This window comes from Brienomyrus brachyistius, chromosome 22, assembly GCF_023856365.1.
Source record: "Brienomyrus brachyistius isolate T26 chromosome 22, BBRACH_0.4, whole genome shotgun sequence".
NCBI lineage: Eukaryota > Metazoa > Chordata > Actinopteri > Osteoglossiformes > Mormyridae > Brienomyrus > Brienomyrus brachyistius.
In genome coordinates this window covers 1,528,254-1,542,705 of record NC_064554.1, presented here as the reverse complement: position 1 = coordinate 1,542,705, position 14,452 = coordinate 1,528,254, and the positions used below count along the sequence as shown (strand labels likewise).

The window sequence follows — 14,452 nt, the reverse complement described above, 5'->3', positions numbered from 1 at the left end:
CGGGTGACATCATCATCCATTGCTGAAGCACATCTGCAATATTCAAGAACAGAAACACTGAGGAAGGTAAAAAAAAAAAAAAACGCGTTCTTGCCCATCACAAAATATCAAGGATACATTGGTTGCATCCTTACTAATGACACCAATCCCATGATTCATTGCGTCCCAAGTATGTTCTTTGGTTATCATGTTAGCAAGTACATCCTTCGCATTCTTGGTATTGAGAAACACCCAATTGTCTTTAAGGGAACAACCTTAGAGCAAATGGTTGCAGATTCAAACTATAGGGTCTGTGTTGAATGACCCCGTTTTTTTAGGAGTCACAGTATATATAGATGGACTGTTAAGAATAATAGCTGCTAGCTAAATATCAGAAATGCTCTTCCTTTGTCATTATAAAAAATAACTGAAGACATCCAATAAATCCTATGAATAGAACCTGCAAACTGAATACGAGCCATATGTCAAGCATCACCTGCTCATGGCTTCCTCTTCAGGCAGATCAACAGATATGCAGTCTGCTGTAGGAAGCTACGTTTCCTTCGTTCGTGTTACGCTGGAATTGTCATTGTCACAGAGGGTACGGTTTTAAATGGTTTTGTTGTGCCACATGCTGGAAAAAAACAGTATTACAATAAAAATTTAAAAGGAGGTCGGTGGAGCACTGAAAGGAGGAATGAAAATCCAGACTGTGAATTCAGGCGGTTTATCAATGTGGCTGGACATTAATCAAGGACATTTTTTTAAACAGAATGCCATAATAATCTTGACACAATGATACAAGAGAAGAATCACAATTGGTTAATAATAATTAATCGTAATGTTGTTAACCAGCAAAGTAATACTGATTGGCTTTCACACTTGATTTAAGTTACCAGTTAGAAAAAGGCAATAGTAAAGTGTCTAATTGAGAGACCTTAAAATGGAGCCGTGATTCATAGTTCATACTGTGGCTGGACTACAAAATGGTACTTGTAGTCCCCTGAGTCACATGGGTAGCTTTGGCCCATGGTGCTGTTGGACGGTACCAGAGCCAGGTTATTCTTGAAATCCTGGATCTGGAAGATGTAACTGCCTTCACAATTCAACAGTAGTTTGTTGCTAAAGCGAGTGATATTCTGGTACTGGAGGAATCTATCTGGACCCATCCATGCTGCGGGCACATACTCACACCGAAGGCCGCGGTTCTGGCATTCTTGATTGTTTAGGAAAATGTCGGTGGACCAGCCGATCTTTTCAGAGTGGAACAACAGGCTGTTGTGAAGTGGGGTCTCAAAGGATCTGGCTCTGCTGTTGTAGCCACGGTAGCCGTATTGGTAGTTGTATTGGTAGCTGCTTGGAACATTGCTGACGTTGACTACAAGGCTCCATGGGCTGCCCGTGTAGATCCTGGGAGTATATTCAGCTTTACTGATATTACTGTAATCCTTCAGCTTGTGGAAGGGCACAGTGTTGAACTGGAAGCCTCGCAGCATCCCTTCACGGTACAGCTCCTTATGGCGAGGGTAGAGGTCTGAGATGAACTGAAGGTCATACAGCTTTTCAGCAGGGATCATGGGAAAGCGGACAAGGCCTAGCAAGGACTCAAGCCACTCTACGTTGTCATCACCATGCTGGGCCAAGATCCAGCTCTCAAGGCCCTTCAGAAGGAAGGCCTCGTCCGGCACCACCACGTCAGAGCGGGACATCAAGACGGACATTGCGTTCTGAGACAGATCGCTCCATGCGGGCGAGTCGATCAGCGCCTCACAGTTCCAAGCCAGGAACTGCATGCAGGTCTCCTGCAGGACCCTGTCCGCGGCCTGCACCGCGTATTCGTACAAGACGACCTGGGACTTGAAGGTGGGGTCTCCGGGCAGCAGCCACGAAAAGAGCCTCCCAGCTCCCTCTTGAAGCGACTTCACCCTGAAGTCGGTGGCCAGCTGGTGGATGCACTTGACGGACGAAATGGTGATGTCGATCTTGCGTGTATACAGGTATCTTTAGATCCAAAAAGAGAATAAATACAAAAATATGAATTAACATCCTTCTACGGTCAAAAAACCTACTGGAACTATTTTGCTGTGTATCACATGTGAGCAAAGGAAGAGATTATCAGGTGTTCATTCCATCTTGCAGATGGATAAAAGCTAATTTTGGGGTTAGGGTGCAGGGTTGAAGGCCTTGCTTAAGGGTCGAACAACATGAATATTCTGTCAGTCAGAGGATTAGAACCAGTGACCTTCAGATAACAGGCCCAGAGTCCAAACCCATGGATCCTTAAACAACTCACTGAAAAGAACCACAATATTTCAGCTTATTTATCCAACAGAACCACTTAAAAGGAATTAATCACAGGTTAGTGATTCCTGAGGTTGTAGATCACCTGACCTCAAGAACTTAGAGACATAGGGTTGGCAGGCCTGTGTGACATTAATGTTGATAGTGTCCAGGTCCTGGAGGAACATGATGGTGGAGGATTCGTGGCTCATAGAAAGCACCAGTCTGTGGAGACAGAAGCTCTCTCCTCGGTCAGGGCTCTGCACAGTGACGTTGAGGTCACAGTCCTGCCCATTGTTGAAGAGCCTCTCCAGGTCTTCTCTCAGGCTGGAGATGTCATCCAGGGTGTACACCTGCTTGTTTTCCTGTAGCAAGTCTGTGGAAGATTCCAGAGCTCAATTTGCTTCATTCTCACAGAGGGAAGCTTCAGCGAACGGACTTGTGAGCGAATTGCTGGTGGGGGTGCTTACTTCTCTCACACACCACACCCGCATCTTCACCGTGGGAGCAGTCGGTGACTCCCCAGCCTTTGAACCTGCAGCCAGACAGCCGACTCTCTGTGCCCAGACAGCCCAAGTCATCCAGCCAGATAGGGCCAGACCCTGGAACACAGTGAACAGGGAGGAAGGTGATCCTAAAATGCATAGAGACATAAAACACAGACACAGGGGGTGGAGCCTATTCCAAAAACACAGGTTCACAGGCAGTGAGACACTCTGGACAGGATGCCAGTCTATCACAGAGCATGAGGCAGGGAGACACCCTGGATGGGATGCCAGTCTATCATAGGGCATGAGGCAGGGGGACATACACTTAAAATATGGCCAATTTAGAGAGACATATTAAATAAACAACTATATAAAGGTTGGAAATGTGTAAGACAGTCCAGCGACACAACAAATTAGTCGCACTAATCTATTTTTAATATGTCTGACATATTGAATTAAATATTCATAAAATGTGATACATTAGAGGAATCTAAATCATGGTCACTCATGTTCCATTCCACACAGAAAAGGCCTGCGCAGCAGAACTCGCCCTCTGCTGGCAGATTCTGGTACTCCCTGTGGAGTCACGTGACCTACCTTGACCGTACTTTCCTCCTTGGGTGGCGGAGAGGGCTCCAGGGTAGCGGAGCTGCCGGCACACCACCTGTGCCTCAGCCACGTCCCAGCTGTCGTCGCACACGGTCCCCCATTGCCCGTCGTGGTATATCTCCACCCTGCCCTCGGACAGCAGCTGGCCACCCACCAGCCTCAAATCTCCCTCTTGGATCGCTGGGGATATGGAGATCGGCAGTGAGGCCGCTGGCCAGGTGATCCGGACAGTACAGAGCCTCAAACTCTAGACTGCCAGACCCAGCCCTGAGCCCCTATCCTTCCTGTCGAGCTCTTTGTGCTACACTACAGACACGCACAAAAATACATATCATTTTGTGCATTATTTATATTACATTGTGTTATGGATGTTATGCATTTATTTATTTATTGTATTTGTATTCATGGGGGGCCCAAGGGAAACGGTATTTCAACACACTGTGTACTGGTTCATGGATGTGTTGACAATAAAGCATTTAAGTCCTGAGTTTATCACATTTGAGTTTTTAAATCAAGAAAATAAGGGGAAAGTTCTTTGAAGTCATCACCCCTTGTGGGGTTCGAACCCACAACACTGCAAATAAGACGCTCGGCTGACAACGCCAGCCAGGCAAAGACATACTATTGCCTGTTCTTAAATAATCAGAAATCAAAGTTTGACAGGTCACGGTGTAGCTCATATGTTTTGCTTTTTTCTCCTTTCATTTCCGGTTGTCCTGTTTCCTATCTCCTTTCTGAAAGGCACAAACTCTTTCATCCAGGGCATTGAAAATAGGCTGTAAGATCCAAGCTATCCCTAAGCGACCAACCAGGCGTCCCTAAGCGGCCGTAAGCGCCAATGCGTCCATCCTGGCGGCTGGGGGCCACCAAAGCCTCTGTACTCACCAGAACAAGAGACGCTGAGCCATAGAAGAAGCAGCCACACAACGGAAGAGATCACATGCTTCCCCATTTTCTAACTCTCCTTCAGGGGAAAACAACAAACTGTTTCTGCAGGAGATAAAAACTGGAGACATCCATCTGCTAACACTGTACTAAATATTTTTATAAAACTCACTGTGAATGAATTACATGTACTTCGAATGTATTTGACATATTCTACTGGACCTGACCAACATCAGTAATGGAAAGAGACAGTAAATCCTTTTTTAACATGTTATATACATCTCCAGCATACAAATAGAAAAAGCTACTGCTGAATGCTGGACAAGTGAGGCTGTAGAGGAGTACAGGACTGCCTTGTTTCGAAAGACTGGTACGTTTTTATAACAAAACTTTTTCTGACATCCATGAACATACAGATGCCACTATCACTTGCATCAGTTACTGTGAGGATGTGTGCATCCCTACAGTGACAACTCTTACCGGACAATCACGACTTCTAACGCAAGTTATCCAGCTAACTGAGAAATCCTGCTTTGTGGATGTATGTACGCAAGAATCCGCATAGACCGCTGCTTACAGCCACGTACAAAAGTGAATTATGAACTGTGTTTTATAACTTACTTTACAATCCCCATTTTAAAATTTAGTCCCAGCTACTGGAATCATCCTGAAACGCATACAGGACTATCTACAGAGAACTTATCCTGCAACTACGTGGATATTAAAAAGACGAACAAGGCCACTGAATTGTTTTTTCAAAACAAGAAAACAAATTCAACGAACATACAAACACAATACCATTAATTAAATTACGGCCCTTATCTAGTTTATTAACCATATACTTTTAATGGTCACGTTAGTATTATTTTAAAATTCATAGTTTAAATATATCTTGACTTAAGCATGTGGCTGTACTATCAATATATAAATGAAAACCTTCAATCACACCCAGTTTGTAAACCTCCCCCCTTGTGCTGCCTAGAAAGGTCTTCAAGGACCTACAAGACTAGCACAAGCGGTCAGAAGACGGATATTATATATTATCCATCCACACTATGCCTACTGAACAAGGTTAAAAGTCAATTTTATACTTCATACAGTAAAATGTACAATTTGTCTCACAAAAAAACAAATATTGAGGTATGTTAAGCAGTTTTTGAAGGATTTTTTTTTTTTAATTACCCTTGTTAGCAGAGGTCAAGCTTCTGTTCGGTCCCGTGAGTCGCCTTCCTATCTAGCGACACACACAGAGACGGTCTCTTTATAGACAACCCACCGACTGGCTGGTGTTCACTTCCTCAACCTTTGGAACTGATGGATTAAGTTTCACTTCTGTAGAAAACTAGATGGGTCTTGCTTAGTTGATTTGCGGGTTTGAGCCGCAAATACATCCAGATATTTCAGAGCAAATTTGGTTTATAACCCCATTTAAGATTCAATGTATTATAGATATAACACACTGAATAAGATTAAATACACTACATCCATCCCAGGGGAAACGAGCAATATCACATGGCTGATATGCAGATCGAATCTATGACCGTAACATTATTAGGAACACGCTCGCACGCCAAGCAACTACAGACCCCTATGAATCGCTGCCGTAGACAGTTTCACCATTGAGCAAGGGCCCACAGTTATATACAGGAACTGTCTGACCCTGCTTTCACAACTGTTATTCGTGGAATTAAAATATTTGCTAATTAAAGTGTATGATAGACACACATATTTAAACGTGTTAAAGTGCACACTGGGCGAACAGAACAGCCTCACCGCATCCACGTGCAGGATATTAGGGTTAAGTTCCAAAACCTTCGCCACTGCTCTGTCATTTCAGTCCACGCCGAAGCCCAAATGATACTTTTATGTGAATAATAGAGGACATCATTTAAGAATTATTTCATCGGTGAATCACGTATACACCCCTTTCTCTTTCTCAATTTGCAGTTTACTCAAAAGGGACTCAGACACACTCAAAACTGCCGTACATACAACATATACACCCATATTTCAGTGACTAACACATTAACACCCCAAGCTTTAGGATTAATTCATGATCTCCGGAAAATAACATTCATTAAATCACATGATTAAAAAGTTTGCTTAAAATAGCCTTTAAAAAAAAAAAAAGAGAAAATAAAGACCAACATCATATACTATGGAGAAACCAAGTGAAAACACTGGAAAATTAAATATTATGCTCTCAGTCTTTACAGTACTTCACATTTATATTCAAATCAGTGTCCTACTGGTCACTGCATTGAATAGGTGTTGTATACGGGCCTATAAAGTTGTAGCCCGGTTCCCTCTCCTTCTTCTGAAGACCAGATAAATAACTTTTCTGTTTTCTTACATTCACTAGTGGAGTCTTTAAAGTGTATGATAAAACAATAAATGGAAATGAGCATGACAGTGCCCCCTACTGGTGGTGTTAGCTTATGACACAAGGAAGGAGAAGTGAGGTGATGTCACCAGGACTGTTGCATTCTTCCCAACCGCTTGCATCTGGAAAATGTTCCTAGTTCCTATCTACACAAACTCCAGGCCTTCATACTTGACAGTGCCAATCTCGGTCTCGGGCAGTAGGATGCGGCCATCCAGCGTGAAGGCCGTGATGTAGGTGGCTATTTTGCCAGCATCCTCCTCCGACTTGAGCGCCAGGATGATCTGGTCGTCGGTGCCGGGCACAAACTTGAAGGAGGAGAAGCCGTGAGTGGGCAGCTGGGGGCCCACGCGGCTGGAGGTGATGTCGCGGAAGTTCGGCGAACTGCTGAGCACCAGGTTGGCGCCGCGACGCTCGTCCGCCGCTTCCTCATAGCGCTCAGAGCTGACGCGGCGGGGCAGGAAGAACCAGCGCTTCAGTGTGTCGCTCCATGCCGCTGACTCGTGGATCAGGTAGCCTGGGGGGGGGGGGGCAGAAAACCTTTTCAGTTAGAGCATGTTTCAGTATGATGTCACCAGAAGGTGAGAAGAAAGTCAGCAATCAAGATGGCCGCCTTGCCTTTCCCCATTCCACCCCTCCCGACTCTTACCTGGAGGCTCGATCCCGGCCGCGCTCCGCAGTGCGTTATACTGTGGGACCCAGTTCTGGTGCTCGACATCACCCTGGAAGCCCACCACCTTCACCCACTCGGGGTGGTCATTGACCACCTCCCCCTTGGTTGTGGTCCACTCCTTCCCCAGGCCACCCACGTAGAGGTGCTCATCCTTCACGGCCATCCACTCCGCCTTGAACCCTGAGATGTATTTACATGGTGGAACAATTAATACATCATACCAAACACTCAGTGGATACACATTTTGGCCAGGAGGTGGCACAATGGTAACAGTTAATACTACAAATGTTGCCATTGTTTAAATTATAGACTAACTCCGACTATTACATCCTTGACCAAAGTGCTGAATTATTCCAAAAATAGACACAGATGAATGGTTAACCTATAAGATTTGACGTTATTTTGAATAAAACATTTAAGCAGGCCTAATTGTCAAATCGGAAAAAAGGCAAGCAGTCTCTATAAAATCACACAAAGCGCGTGTTTTTGTGCCGTGCAAAAACAGCACATGGCTGGGGTCCGGGTTCGAGCCACCATTCTCGGGGATGCACTGAGCACCATCTGCTCCATGTACTTCTGAAAACGCGTGCAACCTCAGAATCAATCTCCACTGCATCATCTACACTTTCACTTCTGTATCCATGTGGAAAGTGTCGCAAGAACCATAAAAACAGAAATGAAAGGCTGGCTGACCCTTTGAGACGGAGCCGTCGCCATCGGGTAGGATGACCCACGGTATCACCCGGTCACCCTCGATACGGTAGACCACGCCTGTGCGGTCGTCTACGCTGTACAGCTTCCCGTTGAAGACCACCAGCTCCGACAGCTCCATGCCCCGGCCCTTCTCAGCCAAATGGCTCTCCAGCACCACATGATCCGACTCCCACTGCACGTCCAAGCGGTCGCCGCTGTCAGAAACCAGCAGGTGGCCCCGACGCATGTAGCTGAACCAGGTCAGGGGCTTCTGGCTGCGAGAGTCCGTGTCCAGGTCGGCGATGACTGCGATGCGGTATCGCATACCCTGCGGCGTCCGCTCTGGCGGGCTCAGTGGGTACGTGTCGTTATACAGCATGTCGGCCTCCCCACTGCGGCTCAACCTCCAGCCACGGCCACCACGGAAGGAGTGCTTCGTGCTGGTGCCAGCTTGTGTCCAGTGCATGTACAGCAAGAGGGCCAATGTCAGCACCACAGACATGACCATGATGGCCCTCCACTTGAGACGGAAGCGGGAGTCAGTGGCGTTAGTCATGGAAGACAGCACCGGTAGACCCCCCATGGAGATGCGGAGAGAATTCATCGATTCATTTCTCTTCAGCGGGCCAGAACCTGCGCTGACAGGCATGGGAGGTCGAACGGGGGACTCTGTGGGGCAAGGAAAGAGAGAGTGAGAGGAACTCGCAGAGCAAGGTAATGGGAGGAGACACCAACAGATAAGTGGGAACAGTAGGACTACAACTCCCACACAACCATGAGCAACACAAGTCACTGTCTACTTGACATGTTACAACAGCACCCCCTTGCGTTCAAAGACAGGCCTTGCTGCAACCCAAATGAAATCAAATTCCTTATTTCTAACAAATCCAGACGAATACCAAGTAACATCTGTCATGACACCTAAGCAGGTCGCAGTAACACCTCAGCCGCCACACATTACTTGATCCCCCCCAAGTACCACAACCGCGTGCCTGCGGTCCCCACGCCCCGTAGACACACTTGCTGAAGACAAACTGGTTCTCCCACCCTTCCTTCTCACTCTGGGAAGCTCTTATCCCAACATGCCTCTTAATGTCGTCAAACCGGACTGCAGATGGATCTGCTGCTTACGGGGGTAGCTGGTGGACCCAGACACATGAGCTGAAGGGAGTATGGGGAGAAGAGCTCGACCTCACACAGACCTTGTTCATAACCCTGCAAAAACCAGCAGCTGAACTTGGGGAAACCACGTTACAGGCTCGCTTCGCCTTCCCTTCCCGACCTTCCCAATCATTTCCCAAACCTCTGAAAGCAGAGCTGGTTTTACACATAAAGCTAAAACCAGGACAAACACCCCCGCTCAAAGAAAAAGTTCGCAGAAAGTTAAACATCTCCAAATCAAGACTCACTGTCTATAAAAGACCCAAGTTAAATTAATGTTACATATTTCCATTCAGATACCAATGATATGATTCATAAGGCAATCCTGACCATTTAAAAGGCGCAAAACTCCCCAAAACTCACTGTGGCTTTAGAGTCAACCTGCCCTCTGTTGCCCATGGGGGGGCTCATACCTGGATATGGAACAGAGCCGCTGCTCCGTGGGGTATAACGGCAGCCGCGAGAAGGAACATTGGTGTGAGGTTGACGTGGAGAACAGGTAACTCCCAGGAAGCACACCCGGAAATGGGGGGGACTGTGCAAACAGGTAGGACTGCACACGCCCATAATAAAAACCTCAGGGCCGTTTCTCCCGCCTCTCCGATTGTCCATCTGATAGGGCGGTTTGCAGGAATGCATAAAGTGACACACCCCAATCCCCACGCAGTTTCAGGATGCCATGCTAAGGCACAGGGTGGCATTTCGCAGCGGGAGAGACGGTGCAAGGCCAGCAGAGTCTCCCCACCACGTGAGGGGAGCTGACTAGAAAGCCTGTGGTCTGAAAATGCTGCAGGCTGGGCTGGTGGCAGGGAATGAATGTATTGCTGTATTGTGTTCAGTATCCTTTAAAGAAATAACATCAAATCTGGATGAAACGCGTGTAAACATAAGCGGAAACCATGCACACAATTTCACACACACCTGTTGTCTATGGCCAGGCTGTACCGCGAAAACGGTGCCAAAACGTAAAACGTCAAAGTGTACAGTCTCGTCACATTTTTTTGACATCAGCCAGTCCTTAGAAATGTGACCTTGGCACTGCCAAGGATTAACACTTTGACAAACACAATTCTTACAGTGTCACAGTCGTCATGGCTACAGAGAGGCCTTTTAAGAGCTTAGCAAGCAGTGAACAAGTTTTAAAAAAGGAGAGAGAGAAAAAAAAAAAAAGTTGCACAATTGTGTATCATTCAGGTGGACTTGGGACTGAGACAGAATGAAGGGAAATCGAACTGCAGGGACGGAGAAAGTACCAGACTGATTCCATTCTAAGACACAGCAACTGGTCGAAAGGACAGTTGGAACTGGGAAGGCGTTCGCAGGTGACCCGTCACCCCATGCCAACCAACAAACCGAAAGGGAGTTGAACTCGACCCTAACATATAGCACTCTTTGCACTTCACCAGCCATATCAGGCAAATCACGTCAATGGCGTGCTGAGCCTCGCGGGCTCCACTGGCACCATCGTAAACTACACAACTACAACACAGCAGAACAGCACAACAGAAACAGGTGCTGCACAGCTGAAACACAGCCAGGTTTGACCCAAACTGCCCTGCGCCCGTCCCACACACACCCACACAAAAGTAAGCAGCAAGTAATACAAATGGTAGCCCCAAGACTTTCATTTACCCCGTCTTCGCCGCCTTTTCAAACGCTGGCCAGCAGGCATCTCCCCCCCCCCCAAAAAAAATAATGCCAGGTACTAAATATCCTGAGCACTAAAGACGGAGAGTGATTTGCAGCATCGGCTTTCGGGCGAAAGGTTAGGCTTTTATACCTCGACTAACGGGGCGTGGGGAAAACTTACAGCATGAGCATTATCACTGACTGAAGAAAGTCCAAACGGGTGAGTTAGGTACACAGTGAGAACAAGAATGAGCCTCACTGAACGCCAAGCTGTATGGAGGTCAATTAAACGAGAGCTCAGTACTGTATGTGGTTCACTGGCCACACAAGAATTTTACATTTTGGAATGAAAATTTAGGATTTAGTGATCAGTGGTCATTGTTGACACACCACAGCACACAACAACGAAATGTGTCCTCTAATTCAGCGCCCGGGGAGCAGTGCTTGGGGACGGTACTTTGCTCAGGGTACCTCAGTAGTACTTTGCTGGTCGTGGATTCAAACCAAAGATCTTTTAATTGCATGTGTGCTTCCCTAACCATTAAGACAGCACTGCTCACAATTGGGAATGTGACTGCCTGGGATCAAGACCAGCCAAGCCTCAAGCTTAAAAAGACTCTTTGCAGATCCTTAAGACCATCCTCTGTTCCTTGTTCACAACCTCTCTCTACGAACAGGAGCAAACATGGCTTCTAGATGATATATTAACATTCTTTATCTATAGGCAAATAAAGCACCATTCAGTTCAAGTCACTTTTGTCCCTTGGAATGCAGTTTCTTTTCATTACTTAATGGCTATTTTACTTTCAAGTGGTAAACTAACCAAAATGGCTGATTTTAATCCAAAAAATATGCATGTGTCATGTTAGCTCCGTCTATCCATCAGTATATCCATATGACAAATGCTCATTTTTATATTCAATGAGGGATTCCAAAAGGAACCTCTTGATTTTATACAAAAAAATATTTTTTCTCCCACACCGCAAATTCCCGCCATTGCGAAAGCACTCAAACGCAAAGCACTTCAATCAAACCAATGACATCCTGATACCAGTTACTCCTGCCAGTCAGGGGGACCTGGCCTAAACACCGGGCTGTTCTGCCTTTAATTAAAGCCAAGTCATGACATGATGCATTTGGGCTCCAGACTGACTTTTTAGCCGCATTTTGCGACCATTTTTGTAGACAGTGTAAATTTCATGAGTAGGCACAGCAGTGTGACCGGAAAATATGCTCCCCATTTTTTGTGTATAGGGGGGTGGGGGGCATCGCGGCTGCTTGGCCCCCAACCATTGTTGAAACCAAAACACACATTTCTACATCTTTTATATTTGCTACCAAGAGTGTTTTTTTTCAGTAATAGTTAAGAGCGAAAAAACACGATTGTGTGCATTTCATGCCAATTTAAGTGGCACACCTTTATTTTATGCTGGTGCTCCTGACACTTTAAATAGGAAGCATCAGTGCTATTAATGGAAAAAGTTAGTCTGGAAGTCTGGGATTGTGGAAAAAAAAAAGTTGAATTGAAAAAAAAAAAAAAGAGTCAAATTGAGCCAAGAGGTTGAGCGAGTCAAGGCTGGAGATGAGATTCTGGAGCATTTCACGTTGTTTTAAAGGCAACACTATCATGAGATGAGCATAAAACACTAACCTGACCGTGCACAAGATGCCACCATTAAGGGTTAACTTTGATAAAATCAGTAAACTCACTGTAATGGGAGATTCGGAAGCACTTGCATCAACTTCTGGCAAATGGACTGGATCCAAAACCTGCTTGACGTACGGGGTCATTTCATGTCTGCACACAGCCGGCAGTAAGTCACCACAATAACAGTGGTCATGCATTACAAATTCACGCTTTAAAAAGTCTCCCGGTTGCCGATCACCGTCTCTGCAGGCATTTCCTTAGCATTGTAAGGACTAGATGGACTATAGACAGACGCCTGTTACACGGCGCTCCTAGATCATCAGACACAGGCGGAAAATGAACATCCTGAAATGGAATGCCGATACACCCAACGCATGCAACTTTTTCAGTAGGAACGAGTCCGACAACGACAAGCCTTACTTTGGTTATTTCGTCAGGTTTATAGAATAAAGCATATTGACTAATGAAGCCCTGTCACCATATTAACTCATTCATTCCGACTTCACGGGATAAACATACAAACAAACCAATGGAGTCAATGGCTTCCAACTAGCCGCCCCGCGATGGTAAACCAGACAGGTAAACTGCGTCACTTTGTCAGGTTTCCTTGAAAAGACAGAAGCCAGGAGCTTCTCGGTACTATTGTACTTACGGCGGGCCGTGAGCCTCCCGGCGACAATTCGAAATGAACGCGTTTACGACCGCTCCCGTCCTCCCTCCATAACTTGTGCGGCGCCGGGGATCGCGACACTTCCTCTCCAGCTCGCGAGTCAGAGGCAGTGATAACACGCACTGCGCATGACCGTCGACCCATCGCACGCATTTTGCGTAGGTGCCCCCATTCAAAAAGACGCAGGCGCTACGGCACGTCAAAATGTGCAACTCGTATGAGGCTGCCTGGGGGCTATCTATTGATCCACGTACAACGCAGTTTAGAAAGGGAAGAGTTATGAAAGCAGTTTTTCCAACTTATGCGATTGCAATTAAAATCAGCTAATTGCACAAATACTTTTCGATCTTATACAAAAGTACCTTAGCTTTAAAAAAAAGGAATTAAAATACATGAAACACCCAACTTAACACCAAATTGATCAATAGCATGTCGATTCGTAGTAGGTTATCGATTCCTAAGGGTTACATGGTGCACAGATAAGAGGGATTTTGGAAAAGTGCCGCGTGACTTGCACTTGCATTAACTGATTTGTTTGGAAATACTCGGTGGTAGGAACGAAATATGCTCGTTTACGTTACACAAACGGCCTTTTATACAAAGTAACCAACCTAAGTAGGAATCTGGGTAGGCCTACTTTTAATTGATCCAGATTTAAAATTATTAATCTACTCATGAGCATGATAGAATCCCAAGAGTGGGTATCCTTAACTGCCAGCCGAATGACCCTGCCACGAAAGATGTGAAATATGGGTAGCTTGCATATTACAGCAAGGCAAAATTACAATCGTTATTTTTTTTGCAGCGCTAGTCGTGTAAAGTCAGAGAATGGTTGCAATCAAGTAGGTCTGCGATGTGTTTTTAATCACAATCATTGATTAGTTGCACACTAAATATTAGACAGTTTTAAAGGGAGTGTCCTGCATTTCTTTGCAGGTCCCAATGGTGCTTGCAAAAATAAATCATTTGAATGGCAAATTACCCGTGGAAGAGGCTCTGCCTAAACCAGCAAAATGACTCATAAAAGTAATCAACAAAAACCGGGCCGCCAGCGGAAATACGTAAAGTAAAGCTGGTTATATATTTTAGCAGCTTAGACATGCTGAGTGAACTATACGTACTTATCTTCCTCTCGGGACTCCAGGGAACATCTCCATGAAACACATTCTCTATAGACTAGACGGACAAGTTACACCAGAAGGGGAGATAAGGCTAAAGCAGCCAAACATCCCCACGACTAAACGTCCTTGTGTCGAGTCATATAAACTGGCATAAAAGTTATAGGGTGGAACCATATTTCCGTATTTCAAAAGGTTAAATTGACAATCATTTGGGCGGCGCTACTCATAGCCAC

General features: G+C 45.7%; 2 protein-coding genes across 6 annotated transcripts; both read right to left on the bottom strand.

Moving 5' to 3' along the window:
* Nucleotides 1-690: 690 nt before the first annotated feature.
* Nucleotides 691-5,551, bottom strand: LOC125717852 (galectin-3-binding protein A-like). 2 transcript variants are annotated; one of them, XM_048991185.1, is made up of 6 exons: nucleotides 5,424-5,551; nucleotides 4,242-4,320; nucleotides 3,345-3,536; nucleotides 2,730-2,861; nucleotides 2,371-2,635; nucleotides 691-1,980 (listed from the first exon to the last, which is right to left on the bottom strand). In XM_048991185.1, exons 2-6 carry the CDS (start codon nucleotides 4,306-4,308, stop codon nucleotides 936-938), a joined length of 1,701 nt encoding a protein of 566 aa, XP_048847142.1. In that variant the 5' UTR covers nucleotides 4,309-4,320; nucleotides 5,424-5,551; the 3' UTR covers nucleotides 691-935. The 2 variants fall into 2 exon arrangements, with proteins under 2 accessions (XP_048847142.1, XP_048847143.1); XM_048991186.1 differs by having other exon boundaries at nucleotides 4,242-4,346; nucleotides 5,424-5,500.
* Nucleotides 5,552-6,167: 616 nt separating this feature from the next.
* On the bottom strand, nucleotides 6,168-14,377 carry cant1a (calcium activated nucleotidase 1a). 4 transcript variants are annotated; one of them, XM_048991194.1, is made up of 4 exons: nucleotides 14,220-14,377; nucleotides 7,991-8,659; nucleotides 7,274-7,477; nucleotides 6,168-7,141 (listed from the first exon to the last, which is right to left on the bottom strand). In XM_048991194.1, exons 2-4 carry the CDS (start codon nucleotides 8,637-8,639, stop codon nucleotides 6,771-6,773), a joined length of 1,224 nt encoding a protein of 407 aa, XP_048847151.1. In that variant the 5' UTR covers nucleotides 8,640-8,659; nucleotides 14,220-14,377; the 3' UTR covers nucleotides 6,168-6,770. The 4 variants fall into 4 exon arrangements, with proteins under 4 accessions (XP_048847151.1, XP_048847152.1, XP_048847150.1 ...); XM_048991195.1 differs by lacking the exon at nucleotides 14,220-14,377 and adding an exon at nucleotides 13,081-13,219; XM_048991193.1 differs by lacking the exon at nucleotides 14,220-14,377 and adding an exon at nucleotides 10,784-10,838.
* Between the last annotated feature and the right edge of the window lie 75 nt (nucleotides 14,378-14,452).